The sequence below is a fragment of the Hemiscyllium ocellatum genome, chromosome 16 (genome assembly GCF_020745735.1).
Source record: "Hemiscyllium ocellatum isolate sHemOce1 chromosome 16, sHemOce1.pat.X.cur, whole genome shotgun sequence".
Taxonomy (NCBI): Eukaryota; Metazoa; Chordata; class Chondrichthyes; order Orectolobiformes; family Hemiscylliidae; genus Hemiscyllium; species Hemiscyllium ocellatum.
In genome coordinates this window covers 70,345,855-70,369,062 of record NC_083416.1, presented here as the reverse complement: position 1 = coordinate 70,369,062, position 23,208 = coordinate 70,345,855, and the positions used below count along the sequence as shown (strand labels likewise).

At 38.9% G+C, this 23,208-nt stretch overlaps 1 protein-coding gene across 3 annotated transcripts in view; it reads right to left on the bottom strand.

Moving 5' to 3' along the window:
• rbm27 (RNA binding motif protein 27) overlaps positions 1 to 23,208 on the bottom strand; it is a 152,205-nt gene that overhangs the window by 20,726 nt on the left and 108,271 nt on the right. For 2 of the 3 annotated variants that reach the window (XR_009645550.1, XM_060837361.1), the window contains exon 20: positions 18,336 to 18,446. Coding sequence is in view for 2 of the 3 variants with exons in the window: in XM_060837361.1 (XP_060693344.1) it covers positions 18,336 to 18,446 (111 nt within the window). In the remaining variant the exon portion in view is untranslated. Of the gene's footprint in view, positions 1 to 15,958; positions 16,282 to 18,335; positions 18,447 to 23,208 lie in introns of those variants that run through there. The other variant, XM_060837360.1, reaches the window with a different exon arrangement.

Genomic DNA, 23,208 nt, shown 5'->3' with positions numbered 1-23,208 from the left:
TCAAATTATCAATTAAAAAATGGTTCCATTCAGAGACAACCTATCTTGCTTACTCTTGGTATGATTCCCAGGTTTCCTGAACTAACAAATTAAAAAAATGGGTTACCCTGCCTAACTACAATGAGCTTCTTAGTTGTTCATTCCCCTGGCAAGCAGTCACATAAGCATTTGTGCAACCCAATTACGTCTTTATCAAGAAACCAATTCACATGGTTTCAAAATAGTTTGCAGTTTACTTTGTTCTGAAAGAGATAGGACAAAAATGAAGGCTTCACCCAGCAAATGGCTCATCACAAGATCTTGTCAAGCAAACCTCAAGGCAATAATACTGAGAAATATTGAGTTAAACAAACCAGTGTGCTAAATTACTTATATTTAGTGGCAGATGTTATGCTTTGCAGAGGACTTCCAAGAAACTTGAAGACAAAAATAAGACAAAAATGAACAACTAATGAAACAAGCCAGAACTGTGATAAAGGACATTTGAAAGTTACCAAAACTGACATGCATCTTTTTTTTGCTGCTGCCAGATACAGAGAAACAATTTATAAAATGCAAGAAATCGGATTGCTGATGTAATGTACAATATCTGAGGGGTAAGGTTTTCTTTCATAGTGACTGAAATTCTCTTCCCAAACAGCAGGGAAAGCAGGGTCCTTGAATAGCTTTAAGTCTGATTTAGATATATTCTTGATAAATGGAAGAGTCAAAGGATATAGGGGATATGCAGGAAAGGCGAGCTGAGGTCACAATCAAATCAGTCATGGTGTTCTCAAATGGCACAACTAGCTCAAGGGATTGACTGGTTTACTCTTGTTCCTAACTTGTATGTTCCCAGAACCACCATGCTATCCAAAAAGGATCTCTACCGCAAAACAAGAACAATCTTAATTTTGGAACAATTACAATTTCACTAAGGAAGCACTGAAATAAACAGTTATGTGGAGATATTCCGGCAGATGACCAAAAGCCTGTCAAAACTTTTTTAACCCTGTCAAAGGTCTTAAGGAACTTCTTACAGGATGAAATGGGAAGGCAATGACTTACTGCTATTAACACTAGTCTATTAATCCAAAGACCCAGGTTCAAATCTCACCACGGTAGATAGTGGAATTTGAATTCAATAAAAATTTCAATTTAAAAGTTTAATGAAGATTATGAAATCATTGTCGATTGTCAAGAAAAAGCCATTAGGTTCACTGATGTCCTTTAGGGAAGGAAACTGCCTTCCTTATCTAACTGATGCTTGACTCCAGAACCACAGCAATTTGGCCGACTTTTAACTGGCCTCAGAGCAATTAGACTGGGAGAAAGTGAGCACTGCAGATGCTGGAGATCAGAGTCTAAGAGTGCAGCACTGGAAAAGCACAGCCAATCAGGCAGCATCCGAGGAGCAGGAGAATCGATGTTTCGAGCATAAGCTTTTCATCCTGAAGAGCTTACGCTCGAAACGTTGATTCTCCTGCTCATTGGATTCTGCCTGACCAGCTGTGCTTTTCCTGCACAATACTCTTTGACTCAGGGCAATTAGAGATGGAAAATAAATGTTGACCAAGCTAGCAACAGCCACATCTCGTGAATAGATAAAATAAATTGTGGGGAAGTTTATGGAGGGAGTTCCAGAGCTTAGGGATTTGATTAGAACTAAATCTGAATGTATAGAAGTAGAAGTATACAAACACAGAAGAGATATAGGGCTGGAGGAGTGTTGATGGGATCCATAATGGAATCTAAAAACAAAGATGAGAAATTAAAATTATGGACATGCTTAAGCCAGAGCCAATGATGTTGGGTGAGCACACTAGAAAGAGTGAAGAAGAATTGGTGAAAGTTAAGACAAAAGTAGCAGGGCTTTGGATGACCTCAAGTTTATGAGGATTGAACATGGGAAGTTCATCAGGAATGCATCGGCATTGTTGAGTTTCATGGCACTGATGGAACAGAAAACCAAAGTTGGAAATGCTGTTATTCAACATTGGGCAGTTGCCAGGGAGAGGGATGAAGTCAATAGCTAAAGAATAGAGTTTGTAGAGGGGATAAAAGAAAATTCCTTCTGTCTTTCAAACATAAAAGGATGAATTTGCAGCACATCTGGATTTAGACAAATAGCCAATTTCAAGACAATGGAGGGGCTACAAAATAGGATGGGAATGAAGTTGATAACATCATCAAGCTGAAGCTTGTGGCAGAGAAAATGGGGTTGGGAGGAGGGGGCAAAAATCCAGGAGCAGGAAGTGAACCAACTGCAGGTGATTGTCAAATCAATAGACAAAGAATGGAATTAAGCAATGCAGTTTTACCCATCTAAGTAATGGTTGAGAAGAGTTGGAAGAGGATGATATGATAATTTATGTCAAAGGCTGCAGACTAGCCAAGAACAACAAGGAGGAACAGATTACATTCATCAGTCACATAGGATATCATTTATAATGTTGATAAGGGTTATTTTGGTAATGAAATCCAATCCTAATCTTGAGAATAAATTTAATTAGAGGGATTCAAACATGGTGCTTTGTGGGTCTGGAGGGCAACAACATGTCCAATGACTTAAAAAGAAAGGGCAATTGAAGGTGGCAAGATGATTTACCAAAGCAGTTGGATCAAGAGTTGTTTTTTTTTCTGAGCAGTGAAATAACAGCAGCAGATTTCAAGCAGATGGGACTGTATTTCAGGAATAAGAACCACTAACAACGTCAACTAACACAGAAGCCAGGATGTTGGAGGGCCACCCAGTGATTCTATTAATTATTCAATTAACAGCATAAGTTGAATTACTGCCATTAAATGGAATTTTGGATCTGTTTAACTACAAAAGCTTTAAGCAAATTTATCTGGTAATTGAGGAGGACAAAGGAGGGATAAAGGATTTGCTGCAACCAAAATTGGAATACTGCCTTCCATACTTCCAGGAGGTTGACTCTGAAAAATCAATTCCCTTTCTAACAAAAGCGGGGGTGTCCGAGTGCTGTCGGTCAAGTCCAACTGATGTGACCTTACAGCACAATAGGTAAAAATCAACATTTATCACTGAACAGGTTTGTTCTTTTCTGGCATCAGTTAGCTCCACCAGAATTGTAAAAACGAAAGGAAAAGGGATAAATCAATAATATGGCAAGTGAAATTAAAATCAAGACAAAGATGGATATGCAGGCCTTGCTCTAAAAAAGTACACTACTGACTTATTCATGTCATGCTCTTGCTGAGTCAGTGCTCACTATTTGCAGCTACATACTGTTCCAAATATAAATTCAAACATTACTGTTCAAACTACAACTAATGAGTGACCTACTCACTAATTCATTTTTCCTGGATCAATGGAAAATATTTTTACAACTATTTTACTGATTTCCCTCATCAATGAAAACAAATTACATTGCATCACCACACTTTTTCCTCATTTCATTTTCATGCGGAAAATACATGAATTTTCTTATCTGCCTTTTATAGTTTAAGGATGTCCAGACTCTTTTAGCTCTCCATCACTTACAAATGCTATTAAAAACCTGATACAACACAAGGTCTGACTAGTGCATTAAAGGGTATCAGAGGTACTTAACTTAAAAGGCTGTATAGAGACCCAGTAAATCTTTAATATTTTATTTTGTGGCCATGGTGTGATGCAGTGTTCAATAAGTGATTGAAATAAAGCTAAAATCTTCCACAGTATTTAACTTTCTTCTTCAGTTCATTGTACTTATATTTTAGCTCACACCCTTACTTTTTAGAGAAGGTAGTCAGCCATTTTCTTGGCAAGCCACTAAATGTCAGTGCGAATTTTATCCTTCGCAACAGAACATTTTAGTTTTCCACAAAACTGAATATTATTCGGAGGTAAAGTATGTATTGCACAGCTGAGTTTAAGGAATGCTTCCTCATCTCAGTCCTAAAAAGCAAATCTTTTATTGTGATCTCTAGCTCTCAACTCAGCAACAAGTGGAAAATCTTCCCAGCATTTCCTTGTCAAGCCATGCAGGCATTTTGTAGGTTTCATTGAGATCTCCTTTCATCTTTCTGAATTTTCTCACACGCTCTTTCTTTAAAAAAAAGGAATTAGGTTTGTTATTTTTCGAAAATATCCTGGCAGAACCTTCCAAACCCATGATGACTTCCACCTAGGACAAGGGCAGCAGATATATGGAAACACCACCATCTTCAAGTTCCTCTCCAAGCCACTCACCATCCTGACTTGGAAATAAATCTCCATTCTTTCATTGTTACGGTGTCAAAAATCCTGGAATTCCCTCCTCAACCCACAGCAAATGGACTGCAGCGGTTCAAGAAGACAGCTCACCACCGCCTTAAGACCAACCAGGAACAGGTAATAAATGTTAGCCAGCCAGCAACGCCCCATCCCAAAAAATGAATTTTAAAATATCTCCATTACTACTTCGTTATTGACAAAATAGCTTCACATTCTCAGTAGGCACTTGGCTCCCTATTATTTCCATAACATTTATGTCTTCTACTGTGAAGACAACTAAAATGCATTCAATTAATATCTTAGCAATTTCACTGTTCTCCACTATAACGTCTAATGTTAATGCCTCGAACAACCTTATGTTTATTTTGCTAAACCTCTTGCTTTCTACACACCCAAGTTCAACAAATCCACCACCACCAGCAGCCCAGACACTTTTACAATCTAACATACCTCATTTTCCCTTCAGTTTACTCTCACTTATCATTTGCGATCGCCACTTGCTAACCTCTGAAGTCTAGAAAATCTCAGGATGGCTACTGTTTTTGGTGATTTCATAAGCTTCTTGCCTCTATCTAATACTATCTTAGCTTCACCAATTAGTGACAGTTGGACCACAGTATTAGATTTTATAAAAAGAAAATTCTTAATGTATTTTACATTTATTGTGAATTAATAATTAATTATTGAAATGTTTGCCATTGAGAGCTATGGTCTTTTAATCTAGTTTTCTAATCCACCTGAGCTAAGTCATCCTTCATTCTCATGTCACTAGTTTAGTTTAGATTTAGGGTCCAGGCTTTGAATCTAAATAAACCACTCTTAAAATCGGATTCAAAAATGTTCTATACAGTCTGCTTTCGTTTCTCATAGGAAAAAAGTGAGCAATGGTCACTTAATGTAGAAAACAAAAGCAGAATGTTGCACTTGATTTATGATTGTTGTTTTTGGAGCATTATGTAAAAGGTTCATGTTAATTGAGCTGTATAATTAAAAAAAGAAAACCACTCCCTTGCAGACATTACATTGGAAATTCATATCTTTTGATCGATAACTGTTTATCACTGTTTTAATATAAAGGTCAAGAACAATCTTTTGTCTCAAATGATCTTTGAATAAAGGATCAGATATAGAAGGGTGCCCACTAGGCCTGGCCAAAAAGAGTAGAAATGCCTCCAAGTGGAGAATAGAGACATTGTTTCAACTTTTGCTAGTCTCGATGTAAGAAATGGTGCTTGCTTCTGAAGATTTCCACCAAGGTTCCTCCAAGTTAATGCTCAATAGCACACAAAATCCAAATTATTGCAATCTAGACCAACCATCTTCAGCTTCTTTGAATCTAGAACGGAAATAAATTGATATTCTAAGAATTCCACCAATGCAAAAAAATCTGTTGCGTAATACATTCACTCTCAAAGTTGAAAATTCATCAATATGACACAAAATCATGCTTTCAATTTTTGCCTGAAACAAAAGATCACCTTCAAATCAGCCAATTACTTCCCCTATCAATCTTCTTTCTGATCATTAGGAAAGTGATGGAAGAGGAAATTAAAAGAGCTAACAGACATCACTTTCTCCACAATAAGCTGCTCACTGACACTCAGTTTGGGTTCTGCCAGGATCATTTGGTTCCCAAGCCCATACAGCCTTGGGTCCAAATATGGGCAGAAGAACTTAATTCCAAAGGTAAGGCAAGATAGCAAAACTGAAGTTAATGGGAATCTGAGAAAATTCACTGTAGCTGGAAGCATAGCAAGGAAAATAGTTGCGGATGTTGCAAATCAATAATTTCAGTCTGAGGATATCTTTGGAGGAGTTCCAAGCTACAATCATCTCCAGCAAAGACCTTCTCCCCAGCTTAAGGTCAGAAATTAGGTTGATGGGGAACGAGTGCACAATTTTGGGCACCATTCACAACTTCTCAGATACTGAAGTTGCCAGTATTCACATGGAGCAACATCTAGGCTTGCAATATTAAGTGGCAATAAATTTCACACCACACAAGTGCCAGACAATGACCATCTCTCCATGACATTCAATAATATTACATATGCTGAATCCCCTACTTTCAAGGCATTAGTCATTACCATTAACAAGAAACTAAAATGGACCTGTCAAATAAATACTGTGGCTACAAATAACAGGTTAGAGATTAGGAATTCTATGGAAGTAATACACTTCCTATCTCCCAATGTCTGGCAACCAACTACAAGGTACAAAGCAATACCCCTACTTGGCTGGATGAATGCTGCTTCAACACTTCTTCAAACAAAAGCTCAACATTATCCATGACAAAGCAGTTTGCTTCATTCGCATAGCATCCTTCTCAAAATTCATTCCCTCACTAGCACACAACAGCAGCAGTTGGTCCCATCTAAAAGATACAATGCAGCAACCCATGAAGGCTCCTTTGACATTACCTTCTAAACCTATGAGGAGAAAGTGAGGTCTGCAGATGCTGGAGATTAGAGCTGAAAATGTGTTGCTGGAAAAGTTCAGCAGGTCAGGCAGCATCCAAGGAGCAGGAAATTCGACGTTTCGGGCATAAGGGCTAATGCCTGAAATGTCGAACTTCCTGTTCCTTGGATGCTGCCTGACCTGCTGCGCTTTTCCATTCTAAACCTATGACCCCTACCACCTCGAAAGTACAAGGGTAGCAACTGCACAGAAAACCACAGGCCACAAGTCCCCGCAAAGCCACACACTATCCCTACTGTGAATTATATTAGCACTCCTTCAATGTCACTGGATCAAAATCCTGAAACCCCATTCCAATAGTATTGTGGGTATACCTGTACAGCAAGAACTACAACGGTTTAGAAAGGCAGCTCATAACCACCTTCTCAAGGGCAATTAGGGACAGGCAATAAACAATGGCTCAGCCTGTAATGCACAAATTTTTAAAAAATATTGTAGCCTGTATACTGTAATATCTGCACAAATTACTTCACATTTCTACATGAAATGCCACTGTTATTCATTTGGCCACCTGATAACATCCCATACATATGAATTAGAAAAGCTCACCTTTCCACATCCTATTTTCAATTCATTCATATATGTAAACATCTTCAATGTACCGCTTTGCAAGGTATATTATTGTTAATTCCAAATGTTAAGATCAGAGGCAAAACTCTTTTGAATCATGTTTCTTTGTCTTCTGTCAGATGCAGGTAATTAGGTTATGTAATCAATCAAAAACAGGTGTTCTTTGTTGGTTGGTATATCAAGACATGGAAAAATTGCACTTATATCACGTTTTCCACAATCAGACTGCTTAAATCTTTTCACAGTCACAAAATACAGAATTCTTGATGTATAATTCATGCTGTCATGTAGAAACATGGCTGCTAATTTGTACACTGCAAGCTCTCATAAACAATGTGATAACATAGTCACAGAGACATACAGCACAGAAACAGCCCTTTTGGTCCAACTTGTCCTTGTCGACCAAATATCCTAACCTAATCTAGTCCCAATTGCCAGCCCTTGGCCCAAAGCTCTCTAAACCATTTCTATTCATATACCTATCCATCTGCCTTTTAACTGTTCTAACTGTACCAGCCAAACTTCCTCTGGCAGTTCATTCCATATATCCACTACCCTCTGCGTGAAAAGGTTGCCTATTAGGTCCCTTTTAAATCTTTCTCCTCTCACCCTAAACCTATGCCCTCTAACTCTGGACTCACCCAAACCAGAGAAAAGACCTTGTCTATTTACCTTATTCATGCACCTCATGATTTTATAAACGTCTATAAAGGTCACCCCTCAGCCTCCTACGCTCAAGGGAAAATAGCTCCAGCCTCTTCCTATAGCTCAAATTCTTCAACCCTGGCAACATCCTTGCAAATCTTTTCTGAACCCTTTCAAGTTTCACAACATCCCTCCTATAGGAGGGAGACCAGAATGGCACACAATATTCCAAAAGTAGTCCAACCAATGTCCCGGCGAGCCACAACATGATCTCCCAACTCCTATGCTCAGTCCTCTGACCAATGAAGGAAAGCATAGCAAACACCTTTCTCACTATCCTATCTACCTGCATCTTCACTTTTAAAGTAGTATGAACCTGCACTCCAAGGTCTCTTTGCTCAGCAATATTCCCCAGGACCTTACCATTAAATGTATAAGAACAAAGTGAGGACTGCAGATGCTGGAGATCAGGCAGCATCTGAGGAGCAGGAGAATTGACGTATCAGTTTTCTGATGAAGGGCTTTTGCCTGAAACGTTGACGTGCTGTGCTTCCCCAGCACCACACTCTTGACATTAAGTGTCTAATCCTGCCCTGATATGCCTTTCCAAGATCAGCACCTCACATTTAAATTAAACTCCACTGGCCCATCTGATCAAGATCCCATTGTAGTCTGAGGTAACCTTCTTCACTGTCCAAGTAAAAATAATGACTGCAGATGCTGGAAACCAGATTCTGGATCAGTGGTGCTGGAAGAGCACAGCAGTTCTGTGCTGTGCTCTTCCAGCACCACTGATCCAGAATTCTTCACTGTCCACTACACCTCCACTTTTAGTGTCATCTGCAAACTTACTAATCGTACCTCCTCTGTTCACACTCATTTAAATAAATGACAAAAAGTAGTGGACCCAGCACCAATCCTTATGGCACACCACTGGTTACAAACCTCCAATCTGAAAAGCAACCCTACACCACCAGCCTCTGTTTTACCTTCAAGCCAGTTCGGTATCCAAAATGCTAGTTCTCCTTGCATTCCATATGATTTAACCTTGCTTACCAGCCTACCAAGAGCAACCTTGTCAAGTGCCTTACTGAAGTCCAGAGAGATCATATCCAGTCCACATTCTGTTTTTAACAATTTTTGTGGGATAAACATTGGACAGGACATTGAGGATAACTATTTTGTATCTTCAAAGTAGCACCATGAGATCTGTTGTGCATCTGAAGGAGCACATAAGGTGTTTATTTAATTTCTCATCCAAAGATCACCACCTTCAACAGCACAACAATACCAAAAGCCTCCAATAATACTTTTAACCTTTGTTCAGGTTGTAACTGCATTTTTTCGATCATCTGATTTGAGGGGGTAAAATACTAATCTCTTTGGAACTAGATACCTTATTTTAAATTATTATAATGGACAATACATTTCAGCTCAAACAGAATGGTAACTAGTTATAACTCAAAAATCATGCTAAAGAAAAAGAACTGAAACTATTGAAATGTTACTCATCAGAAACACAACAAAAACAGACAAATAATACCTCCAGAAAAATATTATGTTTTTTAAGTTTATAAGTGGAAGTGGAAAATAGATATTAAAAAGGTCATCTGCAAGAGTCTACATTCATTTCTTTAAAGTCTGAAAGTTATCTCCATCAACCAAAACAATGCTTAAATGTATTGTGGAAGTTCTATTTGAATATATTGAAGTGAAAAGCATAAACTTATCAAATAATTAGGTTATGCTGAATTCAAGGTTCCCTACTGAAGCACAAACATCACTGAAAAGACGGCAGTCAAATCAAGAATTTATTAATACTTCCAAGATGCTTGATTCTGACCGTAAAGATACAAAAATGATTTGCTTGTCACATGCATTTCCTCCGATTCCTCTAGCTGAATAAAACTGAGTGTTTTTTTGCCTTCTTAATCATCATTTACATGCAGTCTAACACAAGTATGATATTTTGCCTAACTGCTCAATAAATGCTTACATTGTAAATGTTCTGCTTTACTGGTCTTATTGGTTCTCATTATTGTTCTGAAATATAATTTATACTTTCCTTTCTAATAATTGTTTTGATATAGGCTCACTACAGAATTGTAGCCCAAATCAAAAGTTACTTTTCTTAAGGAAACCCCTCACCCACGAAGAGCCCAATATGCAAACATCAGCATGAAATAATTAGGGTAGTAGGCCCCAGCAAACAACAAACCCATTTACTGCATGTCACTTTATTGAAACGCTGGAAAACAGGAGTATAGGCTATTCAGCTGAACCTGCTCTGCTAATATAAAAGATAACAACTGTTGTGGTCTTTTTGCAGTTTCAACTCAAATTTTCCTTCCTACCCCTCCAAAACCCGAGACTTCTTTCAGAGTCTCTGCAGAAGAGGGGACACTTCAAATACTTCTTTCAGCAGACTGTACCATTAAACAGATTTATTACAAAGAGTTATCCATGGAACCTTTAGGATGTTGAGTGCATTCCAATTTTGGAAACAATTTGCAAAGGTATCAAATTACGCAAGATCATTTGAAATGTTCATTGCAGAACTTTGTGTAAAAATAGTTGTTCCTCCCCATCACTTCCTTTAAAAATGGTATAAAACCCATCACTTTCCTGCTTCATTCTTCAGCTCTGAAGTAGTCATATAAAGTTAACATTTCAAGGCCAATTTTTCTATCTCAATAGATGCGACCAGACCTGCTGAAATTCTCCACTTACGGTTTTGAAATCAGATTTCCAACATCCATGGTACTTTGCTCATTTTAGTGTTTAATTCATTGCTAATTCTCTCCCAAAAATACCTACCTTGAAGTTCTGCTTCTCTTTCCAATGGGATATCCATTGATCTCTTTCACCTTGTTATCCTTCATTTGCCTTCCATTTTCCTTCTGGTATTTGATAAGGTGTTTACCAAAATTCACCGTCCCAGCCACATCTCTCCCTCAGTGACTTACCCCATATGGTTTCCAGCTAAAGTTCCATTTTTCATGTTTCGAATCCTCCCAGGATTACAGATATCCCAAGGCATAAAACACTCGAACTATTCACACTGCATCCTGAGATCCACATGCAGTGCCATGCCACCGCATGCACACACTCAACTTCTTTCTATATCAGCATTGACTCTATCAGCAATTTTATTTTATTTTTCGTCTCACCTGACACTTTAATAAGAAACATTTTCTCTTCCTCCCAGGTATTAAGGAACACAAGCTCCAACAACTTATGGGTATCAAGATGTTTCCAGATCCTCCTTCCATGCTGCTCCCTCTGACCCCAGCCCTTCTTCTCATCTCACTTCAACGTGTATTCATGAAAGCCTGAGACCATTCAATGCTAGAGTGAAAGATCAATATTCATTGAATGACTCAGTCATAGTCCATTAGGCCCCCAACTTCTACAAACTTCAGGCATGACATGATGTTGAATTCTTCCATTGACTGTGTCTCCATGCCCACTTCTTTTGATCTCCAAATTGCACCAACCCTTTCACCTGTCTCCAATACTGTCCTTTCACCTGGACTTCTCCCTGACCCTCTTACTTGCTCTCACCCTTTTCATCAGGAGTTGTCAGCATGACCGCAATCACCTCAAGTTTTTTTTCTATTCCTCTCATACGTTTGCTGTTCCATTCCCTCAGGTCTAAACATCTTTACTATCAACAACAGTGCTGCTCTGTCATCTGGTTGTACTGGTCCTTAACATAAAGAGGCCAAGTATTCACTTTCAAACACTTCTTCCCATCTCACCAGAACATGACCCAACCACTGAGCATCCAAAAATCACTGGATTCATCAACCCTGAACAATCCACTTCTACTTTCTTCCCAAAATTCACAAACTTGATTGCCTTGGCTGCCCAAAGATTGTATCCTGTTCCTGCCTCACTGAATTTATTTCTTCTTATTGTGACTTTTTTATCCTTGTCCAGTCTCTACCCAACTTCTTTCAAGATTCTTCTGTTGCCCTACATCATTTCAACCATGTCAGAAAAATTAGCTGAGGGGCCTTCTCTTCATTACTGACAGCTAATCCCTCTACACTCCCATCCATCACCAATATGATCTGAAATATTTTATTCTTCCTTGAAAAGAGACCCAAAATAGTCCGTATCCACTCCCAACCTCCTCCACCAGGTTGAGCCTTTTCCTCGAATGAATTCTCCTTTAATGCCTTATTGCCTCAAAAAAGCGGTAATGAGAGTCTTAGTTATGTGATTTCATAGTAACTTGGAACAGTCCTTCTTTCAGCACTACCTGTGACCCCTTCTCCATTTTGTTTGGTATATTGGTAACTGCTTCATGCACTTGACGAGAACTTGGAAAATTAATAAATATTGTAGCCAAATTCCACACAGTTCTCACTGCCATCACGTCCATCTCGGACTTTTCACTTCCCTCCCTTGACTTCTTTTTTGGCTTCATATCCTGTGGGATAGGCTGTCTATTCATATTCATTACCACTTACTCACTCAGGACAGCTCAGTTACACTTCCTCAGACCCTGCTTCCTGAAAAGCCTCCCTTTCATTCTCTCAGCTTCTCAGTCTCCATTACATCTGTTCAAATGATGCTACCTTCCACAATGGTATTTTTGACATAACTTCCTTTCCCCTTGATCCCTCATATTGTGGTGGATAGGGTCATTATTAGTTGCCCTCCCCCCAAACTCTGCCATTCCTCATAGAGGCATGGTAGGGTTCCTCACTTTCTGTGCTACAACTATCATATTTTCTGGTCCCCATCAGTATTCTGAAGATACTATTCCCTCTATTATACCCTCATCCACTCCTCTATTAGCCCAATACCTTATCCTCCTTCCTCAGGCTCTTGCTGTCAAATTGCAATTACTGTGACATTTCTCTTTTACCTTCTCCCTTCTTCTTTTCCAAGATCCCAAACACTCCTTCCAGACAAAACATTAATTTGCCTGTACTATTTTCAATCTGATCCATCGTACTTGCTGCATACAATTCGGTTTCCTCTAAACCGGGGAGATGACAAGCAGACTGGGTGACACCTCCTCTCAATCCCCAAACATGACCACAACCTTCCAAGTAACCTCCAATTTTAATAGCATCTTGCTCTCATGGTAATATTTCCGACCTTGATCCAATGAAACCCAATACAAGCTAGAGGAATTGACCGTATTTTCTATCTTGGCACTTGACAGTCTTCTGGATTCAACGTTGAATTCAACACCTTCATGCCATGAACAGTTCTCCATTTTGTTCTTCTGACTCCACACCTCTCCCACCAGTGCCTGATTTGGTGGAATAGCTTTCAGCTGAGTTTGCTTTGAATATGCAATTAACACCTACTATTAACATGTCCTCTGGACCTCTCTCCTCAAAGATAAGGGGATCAAAACTTATTGGGAGAAGGCAAAAGAATGGAGTTGAGGAACATACCAATGATGATGGAATGGGAGAGACAAAAAGACTGCAGATGCTGGAATCCAAAGTAGACAAGCAGGAGGCTAGGAGAATACAGCAAGCCAGGAGCATTAGGTCCTGAAGAAGAGTTACACTTGAAACGCTGACTTCTGCACCCCCTGATGGTGCCTGGCTTGCTGTGTTCTTCCAGCCTCCTGCCTGTCTACTATGATGGAATGGCAGAACAGATTTGATGGGCTGAAGGCCTAATTCTGCACTTATAGCAAATTGTCTACAACCATTTCCTTTTGCCCTTTGTTCTGCAACGCCAATGATCTCGAATTTCACTTCAATCTTCCTCTTAGCTCCCTTCTGACGCACCTGCTCCTCCCGATCTTTGACAGTATAAAACTGATTACTTTTCCACCTCTCTAATTTTGAACGAGAGATCAAGGGACTCAAAATGTTAATCATTCCCCTCTTCAGATGTTGCCAGATCTGCTGTGTTTCTTCAGCACTTTATGTAAAAAAAATGCAAAAACCAATTCTAAAATAAATTATCAACTTCTAGTTTTGGGATTTCAACAGACCTGTAATATGCAATTTCTCTCCGTATCTTACAGACAGACTAAAACAGAAATATTGAATATTTGGGAAGTTTTATTTCTAAAACACTTGGAAGGTCATGCTGCAAGATGAACGTTATGTCATTGAAGGATAATCTCTACCATCTGAAAATACAAATCCAAGATTGTGACTGCCAATCTGTTGAACTGTTTCACAGGTTTCAGTTGATGGTGGCTTGAATATCACCTGAACTGACCAGATAACTCAAAATCAGTCACAAGAAATGAATTCTTGTTCTGTTGACGTATTCACCCTCGAAAGGTTTTGTCAACAAAACATTTACAGGATAGTGTCTCTTCAAAGGGTAATGAATGATCTTCAACGCTCCAGCCAGTCTACAGACTATTAAATGAAAACAGTATTTCCACTTGCATGTGTATTGAAAATACATTTCATAAAGAAAATGCTAAATTTTTGGAAAGGAAGCAAGCAATCAACAAGATGCACCCATTATTGAACCAGAAACCGCACCCCCCCCCAACCAACATTTTGTCCCTTAGCAGCACCAGCAATCTGATTAGATCACTAATTGATAATTTTACCTCTTGAAGATAGCAAATAGTTGAAAATGTCATAGTGGCTTAATACTACTTACTAATAATCTGTCAGAACCACTAAAAATTTAGTGAAGATTGTACTTTTACAGGTAGTTAATTATTCATCTTTAAATTGAAACATTAGCCCTAAAATGAACTTTTCGCATTTCTGTACTTACCAAACATTTCATATCAGAACAAAGTAGCACCAAATCTTTATCATTTTGGCAAATCAGTGCCACTAGAAAGTAGTTTTTTGTTTAACTTTTTATTAAATGGTATTAGCTTTAACAGACATGACATCATACTAATACTTCCAAACCAGTGGCAACAATATGTTTTATTTCAAGATTGTTTGATACATAATGTTCATGTACTACATACATACATGCATGCATCACAGTATTATCGTTATCCTGTTTTCTGAAGGAAAGTGTTTTTGGTTGGGAGGGATGGGAAATATATGCTTTTTGGATTTACTACATTCACATTTTCCCTGTTTCACTTCTTTCTGCAGTTATAGTATATAATGCATTTGGGTAGGTGCCATAACACATAATCGCACAACAAGTGTTGGGCCCTCCAATTAATTGCTGTGTTTATCAAATGCCTGACGTATTACAGCTACAGATTCTCATCATTGATCTCCTTCCTATTGATGTCCCTGGAGCTGGAACGACACATAATATTTATTTAAACAAACCCAGAATGGACTGGAAATATCCGTACCTACAGTCCTGTAATAAACTAATCCAAATGTTGCATTTAACTATCAATTTCTAGAATATCACAGCTTCTCAGTTAAAATTAAATTTTCATATATTTACCAGGTAATTAAGGAGAAGCTAAATCCTTTAAGCATAAGGATTTATTTCTATGAGGATGCAAGTGGAAAATTTAAACCAAATTTTTTTGAAACAAAGGTATTTATTTAAAGGCCCAGCTCCAGTTTTAAAAAAAACAAAGCACTCAAATTAATTTTAAAAAGTAGGAAAAGGAAGTTTTTTTTCTAAAATAGCATCAAGTTTGCTATCGTGTGCTGCATCTAATTTTCCGAACTCTGACGCTCCCACACAATTTAAATTTAAGAATGATAACAGAGTTGACATGGCTTTCTCTCTGAACTAAGATAGAAGTTTTACAGTGCATTATTCACTAAACTAATAGTGACACAAATTTCTAAGTGAACATATAAAGCACACTCTGACCTTGTCATCTCATTTCTGGGCTGCAGAATTTACAACTTTGTAAGTTGATAGTAACACACACAAAAGAATTTTCTAAATCAAGTGTTTATTATTTTTTCTCTTAAGTTCGGTTCCTGAAATTAGTAATATTTGATCCTGATCTATTGGATCTGTAATTGTATGCTGTTTTGTGAAAGTCAAACAATGCAATTCTACATATAAAACTTACTAATGTTTTAAAATTTAAAATACCTTAAATTTAAACTAATAGAAGACTTAAATTTTCCTTTCAGAAACAACCGTCCAACTGCTCTCCAATTCGACAAAGCTTGAAAGTCAAAATGATTGCCATTCAGACAAGTGACAGCATCAAATCAATGTCAGAAATCAACTGTTACGCTCTAAAAGTTAATCAACAGAAATTCAAAATTGCTTTAAAACTTGCCCCTGTCTCCTATGTCCAAGTGTCCCTCTAGCTTGATTTTTAGCTTGATGAAAGGACTTTTTTTCCCAAAACATTAGTTTTGAATTGCATCAAACCAGAATCCCCAAAACATCTCTGAAAAATATGGATCCAAATTTGACCAAAAGTCATCATTGTGATCAATGGCTTGATTCAGATTTAAATTCTTCTGTGAACCTTTTGCAGTGATCTGTTAGGAAGCAAAATCAAGTTTAAACCTTACCATTAGCTACTTATTTATGAACGATGCCCTGAGTTAATAGTTAGGGGATAAATATGATACTTTATTACAAAATAATTTCACCAATTGTTATTAAAAATTATCTAATTCCAGATGCATAAATAAAACTTGGAGATTTTTTGAAGAAAACATAAAACCCCCCCTACAGATGAGAAGTAATCAAACAACAAAAAAAAGGGTAACAATGCATATTTTAATAAGAGTTTTTGGTACAGAGATTTCTGAAAGAAAACTCCATATCTATTGGATAGCACCATGTCCATCTTTCAAGCGGCACTGACATGGGAACTTGAGACTCACATAAGAGGGGAAGGAGTCAAACATAATTTGTGATATCATAAACATGGATGGTATTATACTAGAGTTTGCTCCCGATTCTAATGACACAATGGGCTGAATGAGCACTGTGTTGTAAATTTCCAATGGTTCTAAAAGTTAATATTTTGGTCAGAGACATGCTGAACAGCCTACACCTGCTCTTAATTCATATGTTTGTATATTTCGTATATAGTACATTCCGAATTGCCACTGCATCCTACCAGCATTTCAGAATCAGTTTTTCCTTTTCATTTGCACTATACAAAAGCCAGTATTGGGAATTTGACCAATTTAATATCTTCAAATCTACTGAATATACAATAAGTACAAGTATTGCAGATTAATAACTTACGGTGCAAGTTATGAGAAAGCCTGGAGTTAGATAAGCAGCCGGGGCTTGTACATTTAATCCATTTTACAAGGAATGAACTAGAGTTCTCCAAAAACTATATTCACATTCCTGAATTAAAGCTATTTCCCAATTTGCTGAATGTGAAATCCTTTCTGACTATAGATTGAAAACTTGGAAATCAGATGAACAAAAAATGTGAACATGTACACTGAAGTAGCTTAAATTTATTGCCCACAATACTAGTTACTTGTTCTACTATTTGTTGAGCAGTTTCATTCTTGCATAACGTGCTGAGGTATGAAGTCACGAAACATGACATTACTCGTAAACCTGTAATTATTAATTTAATGTAGAAAAAAAAGCTTATAATGGACTGCATTTGAAACACAACTTGTCTATTTGAGAGAGAATATTTGACCTCAAAGAGTTTCTCAAGGACAATGTGAAATAGCCTTACTATTTTATGAATTGATAATTTAACATTTATAGACATTTAAAAATAAAAACTAGAAATAAGTACGTCGATTTATCACCCTAATACAGTCAAGATCTCACAAGTAAGAACGGATACTTATTATTAGCTGGTCTGTGAGATCTCAACCCAGAGAGGAAGAGAAATACTTCAATTAGGTGTAATGGCTGGAGGGAAAGGTGGGAAGCTACAAATCAAGGCAGTTTCAGGCACTCAAATATTATTAAAATGACTCCTATTGAAAACTACAGAGGTTTGGCTAGGTCATGGCTGAGGTAAGCTGCAAAGCTCCTCATGGCCAGATGACCTACTGATGCTCGTACAAGGAATGGCCTAGTACCCACAGATCGATGATCCAGCACAAACTTGTACCTTCAAGAGAGAGATGGAGTGAAACATATTCAAATTGTTTATGTGCTTGCCTGTAGTTTACCACAGTGATGATGGCCCCATCAATCTGATTTATGGGCACGCAGCAGTTTTCTGTAGTGTACATGCAACGGCAACAAGCATGGTCTGAAAGCTTGTGTCGGTAATCAGTACACACTAGTGCTTACTCAAGTAACAAAGAAATTTGCATAAATAAGCAAAATACACAAATTACAGTTATTTTTCTCTTCTACCCAAAGCCGAATTACTTGTTTTTTTTTCACACATATATAAAAACATTATATATTTACAACATTATTCTACTTCAACTACTAGCAATATTGCCTTAGGAAGTAATCATTTCTGAAATCTTTTCTATAATTAACAGTAGTCCTGATTTCAGTGCAAATTATTTGCCTGACAAGAGCTTCAGCAGCACTAACACTACTGTATTATTCCAAGCAGTGGGAAATTCTATGGCCAGTGCAGTACCTCTTCTTTTGTATCCTCCTCCTCCGGTTCTGTTGATACTGAAGGTGCTTTTGGTTTGTACCAGGAGATCTGAAGATTTCTGCCTTTGAACTTTGCACCCTGATTGGCAGCCTGTGCATAATTTAGAAATATGATTCAAAAATTAGTAAGTTTAACCTTAGTCAATTGATGATATAATTGTAAGAAAAAATTTGAAGCACTTTTCAACTTTTTCTTCTGAATCATTTTAAAATACAAAATTAAAAAAAAGTCACAGCATAAAACTCTACCAGTAACAAGGACAGACATGGTTCAACTTGCACTGTAGTACCAAAATGCTAAGTAGCACATGTGGCCAGGCTTATGAAGCGCCAACAAATAGTTACCAATAGCTAAGTTCAAGTTATGTCTTATAGCTTTGCCCTACTCATTAAGCTACAAACTGTGTAATGGCAACAAGATTTGGGGATCCTAAATTTTAAAAAGCCACCAAAACTGGCAGTGGTCTGTTAAAAAACGCAATGGTCACAACGATGTAGACGATCCAATGTTCACGCAACCCTTGACATACAAACAGATCAAGAAACTGAAGGCTGTGCTGAAGAAATATGCAGAGTTAATTTCCGAGGGAGCAGTGACTCAGCAGGAGTTTGAGGTTTGGAGTTCTCTTCAGTTTTGTCTTGAGCGCTGATTCCCGTAGGAGCACAGTCATGTGACACCCTGAACTCACCCAGCTCCCATTCCCCCTGCATGTTCATTTCCCTCCACCTAATTTTCTTCTGAAGTCCTTCATCGTCGCTACTTCTACTGTCCTTGTGGACAGCAAGTTCCAGCTCGCTATAGATAAAATGTTCCTCCCCCCATATCCACCAGCCTGAAGCCCCTGCCCAAATCCTTCAATCTGTGCTTCCCCACCCCCCTCCCTTTACCCAATCACTTGTTGAAGGGATTAGCTCCTCTCCTTTATCTCAACCTCTTGTAATCTTGTATTGTGACCCCTCTCCAAATCCTTTCCTTTCGAGAACAGTCCCAGTTGCTCCAACCTAACCTAGTTGCTAAAATCCCTGGAACTGTTCTGGTCAATCTTCCTCTGCACCTCTCGAGGCCCTCACTTCTTTCTTACAAAATGTTGGGAGGGGATGGGAAAAGAATTCCAGCTGGCTGCTGCTTCAACCAAATCCTGCCCGGATGGTTTGCCAACCAGATTGGTTAAGGTCATCACCAGTGGGTTGAGGAGAAAGATAGTAAAAAATGAGGTCTGCAGATGCTGGAGATCACAGCTGCAAATGTGTTGCTGGTCAAAGCACAGCAGGCCAGGCAGCATCTCAGGAATAGAGAATTCGACGTTTCGAGCATAAGCCCTTCATCAGGAGGAGAAAGATAGACATTTCAAGGAGACCATTGTAGAAGGTAGCCATTGTAGGAATGGGCACAACAGAGACAGAGAAACTGGAAGAATGGAGTGGAGTCTTTATAGGAAGCAGGATGCAAAGATGTATAGCCTGGGTAACAATGGGAGTTGAGAGGAACTTTTGGTAGATATCGATGACCAACCTATCCCCAGAAATAGAAACAGCTATCAAAGAAATGGTGGCTCAGTGTTTAGGACTGCTGCCTCACAACGCCAAGGGCCCGGGTTCGATTCCACCCTTGATGACTGTCAGTGTGGAGTTTGCACATTTTTCGCGTGATTGCGTGGGTTTCCTCGGAGTGCTCTGGTTTCCTACCACAGTCCAAAGATGTTAAGGTTAGAAGGATTCGGCATGTTAAATTGCCCTGTAGTGTCCAGAGATATACAGGCTAGGTGGGTTAGCCATAGGAAAAGCAGTGTTACATGGATAGGGTAATGGGGTGAATCTGGGTTGGATGCTCTTCAGAGGATCGGTGTGGACTCTATATGCCAAATGGCCTGTTTCCACACGGCAGGGATTCAACGGAAAATATGAAATTTGGCTTGAGTTATAAAATGCTGAGGTAGGGATGTGTAAAAGTTCTTGTGTTGTATGAAGGTCTGGTTGGATCCACTTATAGAGTATTGTTCTGCATTTAGTTAGAGAGTCATACAGCAGGAAACAGAACCTCCAGTCTAACCAGACCATGCCAACCATAATCGCAAACTAGTCACATCTGTCTGCACTTGACCCATTTCCCTCCAAACATTTTCTATCGATCTACTTATCTATACGTCTCTTAAACACCGTAATGTATCCGCATCCACCACTTATGAATGCCCGCATTGATCTATTTGGTGTAGCAATGCATCAAATTTAAAATTCCCTTCACATTGTCATACCTCCAACCGTAGCATTTTCCCAGGAGATCACTGCTGGCACTGCATGGTATTTGTTACCTCTGCCAGCATTTGGTAATGGATACAGGCTATTTGAGGCACTGCATTACGATCAACCATTTTCTGTCTTTGCTTTGTCTTACACCTGTCTAGTAATTATGGTGCCGTATCCTCTACCACTACAGCATTGACAGAAGAACCACTATTCTGAGATAACAAGAAAACGTAATCACAAGAGTAATATGTCCAACACGTTTGGTCAGCATAATTACAAAGGTCCTCAGAGAGCTGCTTCAGATGTGTTTGCTCGTTCAAAGATAGAGGAGAAGTATGTCTCCAACCACACACTATGTGGGACTTCAGTAGAATAGATGCAGTCATGAAGGTGACCCATTCAAGAACAATTACTTCATACAAATACTCCATCCATTAAAATGCAGGAGCGTGAGCACTGTTCTCCAAACTGAAAGCACCAGGTTTGATTGGATAACAGAGTTTGGGTAATGGATTGATCAGATAATGGACAGTGTTGTTAAGGCACCTGGAGATCTTGTTCGAACAATTCGAAATTTGGATAATCGACATTTGGATATTAGAGGTTGTTCTGTAAACCATTTGGACCTTTGAGCCTGCTCGGTCATTCAATCTCAATGCCATATTCCCGCTTTCTCACTAATATTCCTTCAGAAATTTATCGCTTCAAGAATATGTTCAAATCACACACATTTTCAAATCAGACATAGCAGAGAGGATCAAATTACACATATTTTCCAGAAAAATTGCTAATATAGCTGGTTATTTGGAAGGACCAATTAGAAACTACTACAGCTCTTTCTACCTGGCAATTGGAAAATTGCCCAGATTTGTCTTGTACACAGAAAGGGGAAATATAATCTAGTCCCATCACTCTACTTTCAATAATCAGTCAAGTGATGAAAGGTGTCATCAATAGTGCAATCAAACAGCACCTGCTTAGCAATAAGCTGCTCAGTGATGCCCAGTTTGGGTTCTACCAGTGTCAGTCAGCCTCTGACTTCATTACGGCCTTGGTTCAAGCATGGACAAAGAGCTGAATTCCAGAGCAACGGCCCTGGTCATCAAGGCCAAATTTGGCTGAGTGTAGCTTCAAGGAGCCCTAGCAAGACTGGAATCAATGGGAAGCAGAGAAACCTGGTTGGACTCATACCTGCCACTCAGAAAGAGAGTTGTGATTGTTGGAGGTCAGCCAACTTGGCTCGAGGACATTGCTGCAGACTCAGGTTAGTGAGTCTGTTCATTTCAACATAAGGTCAGATATGGGAATCATGATTTGGAGATGCCAGTGCTGGACTGGGGTGTACAAAGTTAAAAATCAGACACCATGTTATAGTCCAACAGGTTTAATTGGAAGCACTCAGCTTTCAGAGGGCCGCTCCTTCATCAGGTGGTTGATATGGGAATATTTGCCAATGTTTGAACCATGCTCAGTACCATTTCTGAGTCCTCAGATACTGAAGCAGTCTACCGTCAAAAGCACCAAGACCTGGACAATATCTAGGTGTGGGCTAACAAATGGCAAGTAACATTCACACCAATCAAATACCAGGCAATGACCTTCCCACCATTGCCATTGACATTCAATAGTGTTACCATTGCTGAATTCTCCACAATGAACATCTGGGATTTACCACTGACCAGAAACTGGACTGGGCTCACCCTGTAGATACAATGGCTCCAAAAGTAAGTCAGAAGCTAGGAGTACTGCAGCAAGTAACTCACCTATTGACTTTCCTATTCACCATCTACAAAGGGAAAAGTCAGGTGTGTGATGGAATACTCCTCATCTCCATGGATGGACATAGCTCCAACAACACTCATGAAGGTGTCCACCAACCAGCACAAAGCAGCCACTTGATTGGCATCATATCCGAAAGCACCCACCACCAATGTTCAGTCGCAACACTGTGTACTAGTTACAAGATATACTGCAGTAATTCAAAGATCTTTAGACAGCACATTCAAACCCACCAACATTTCCATCCAGAAGAACAAGGGCAGCAGATACATGGGAACACCATCACCTGCAAGTTCCCCTCCACCAGCCTGTCTTGGACATATATTGCCATTCCTTCATTGGTTCAAAATCCTGGACCTGCCTTCCTAAAGACATTAGACATGTGGGTCTACCAAGCACATGGATTGCAGCAGCTCAGCAAGGTAGTTCACTACCAATTTCTCAAAGATATCGAGGGATAGGCAAGAAATGCTGGGTAGCCAGTGACACCTACATCCCTGAGAGTGTAAAAATGTGGTTCAACTTATTTACAATGTAAAAGTAAGTCAACACATGAGTGTGAGGGAGTGGGAGGCGAAGAAGTGGAATTTTTGAATTTCCCCACCCCATAGTCCAGAACCTAATCCACACCCCTGAAGTAAAAATCCATTCCTTCTTCCAGATGCTTGGGAAATACTAGCACAATGTGCGAGATTGCTGAAGAGAAAAAAAAATTAACTGTTAAATATCAAAGCATGTTCAAAATTGAGATGCCAGTGGGCTGTAAAGTGCTTTGTAGAAAGGGAAGTTACAGGTCATTGAGCTTGTGAAGTGGTTCAATGAAAGTGCGG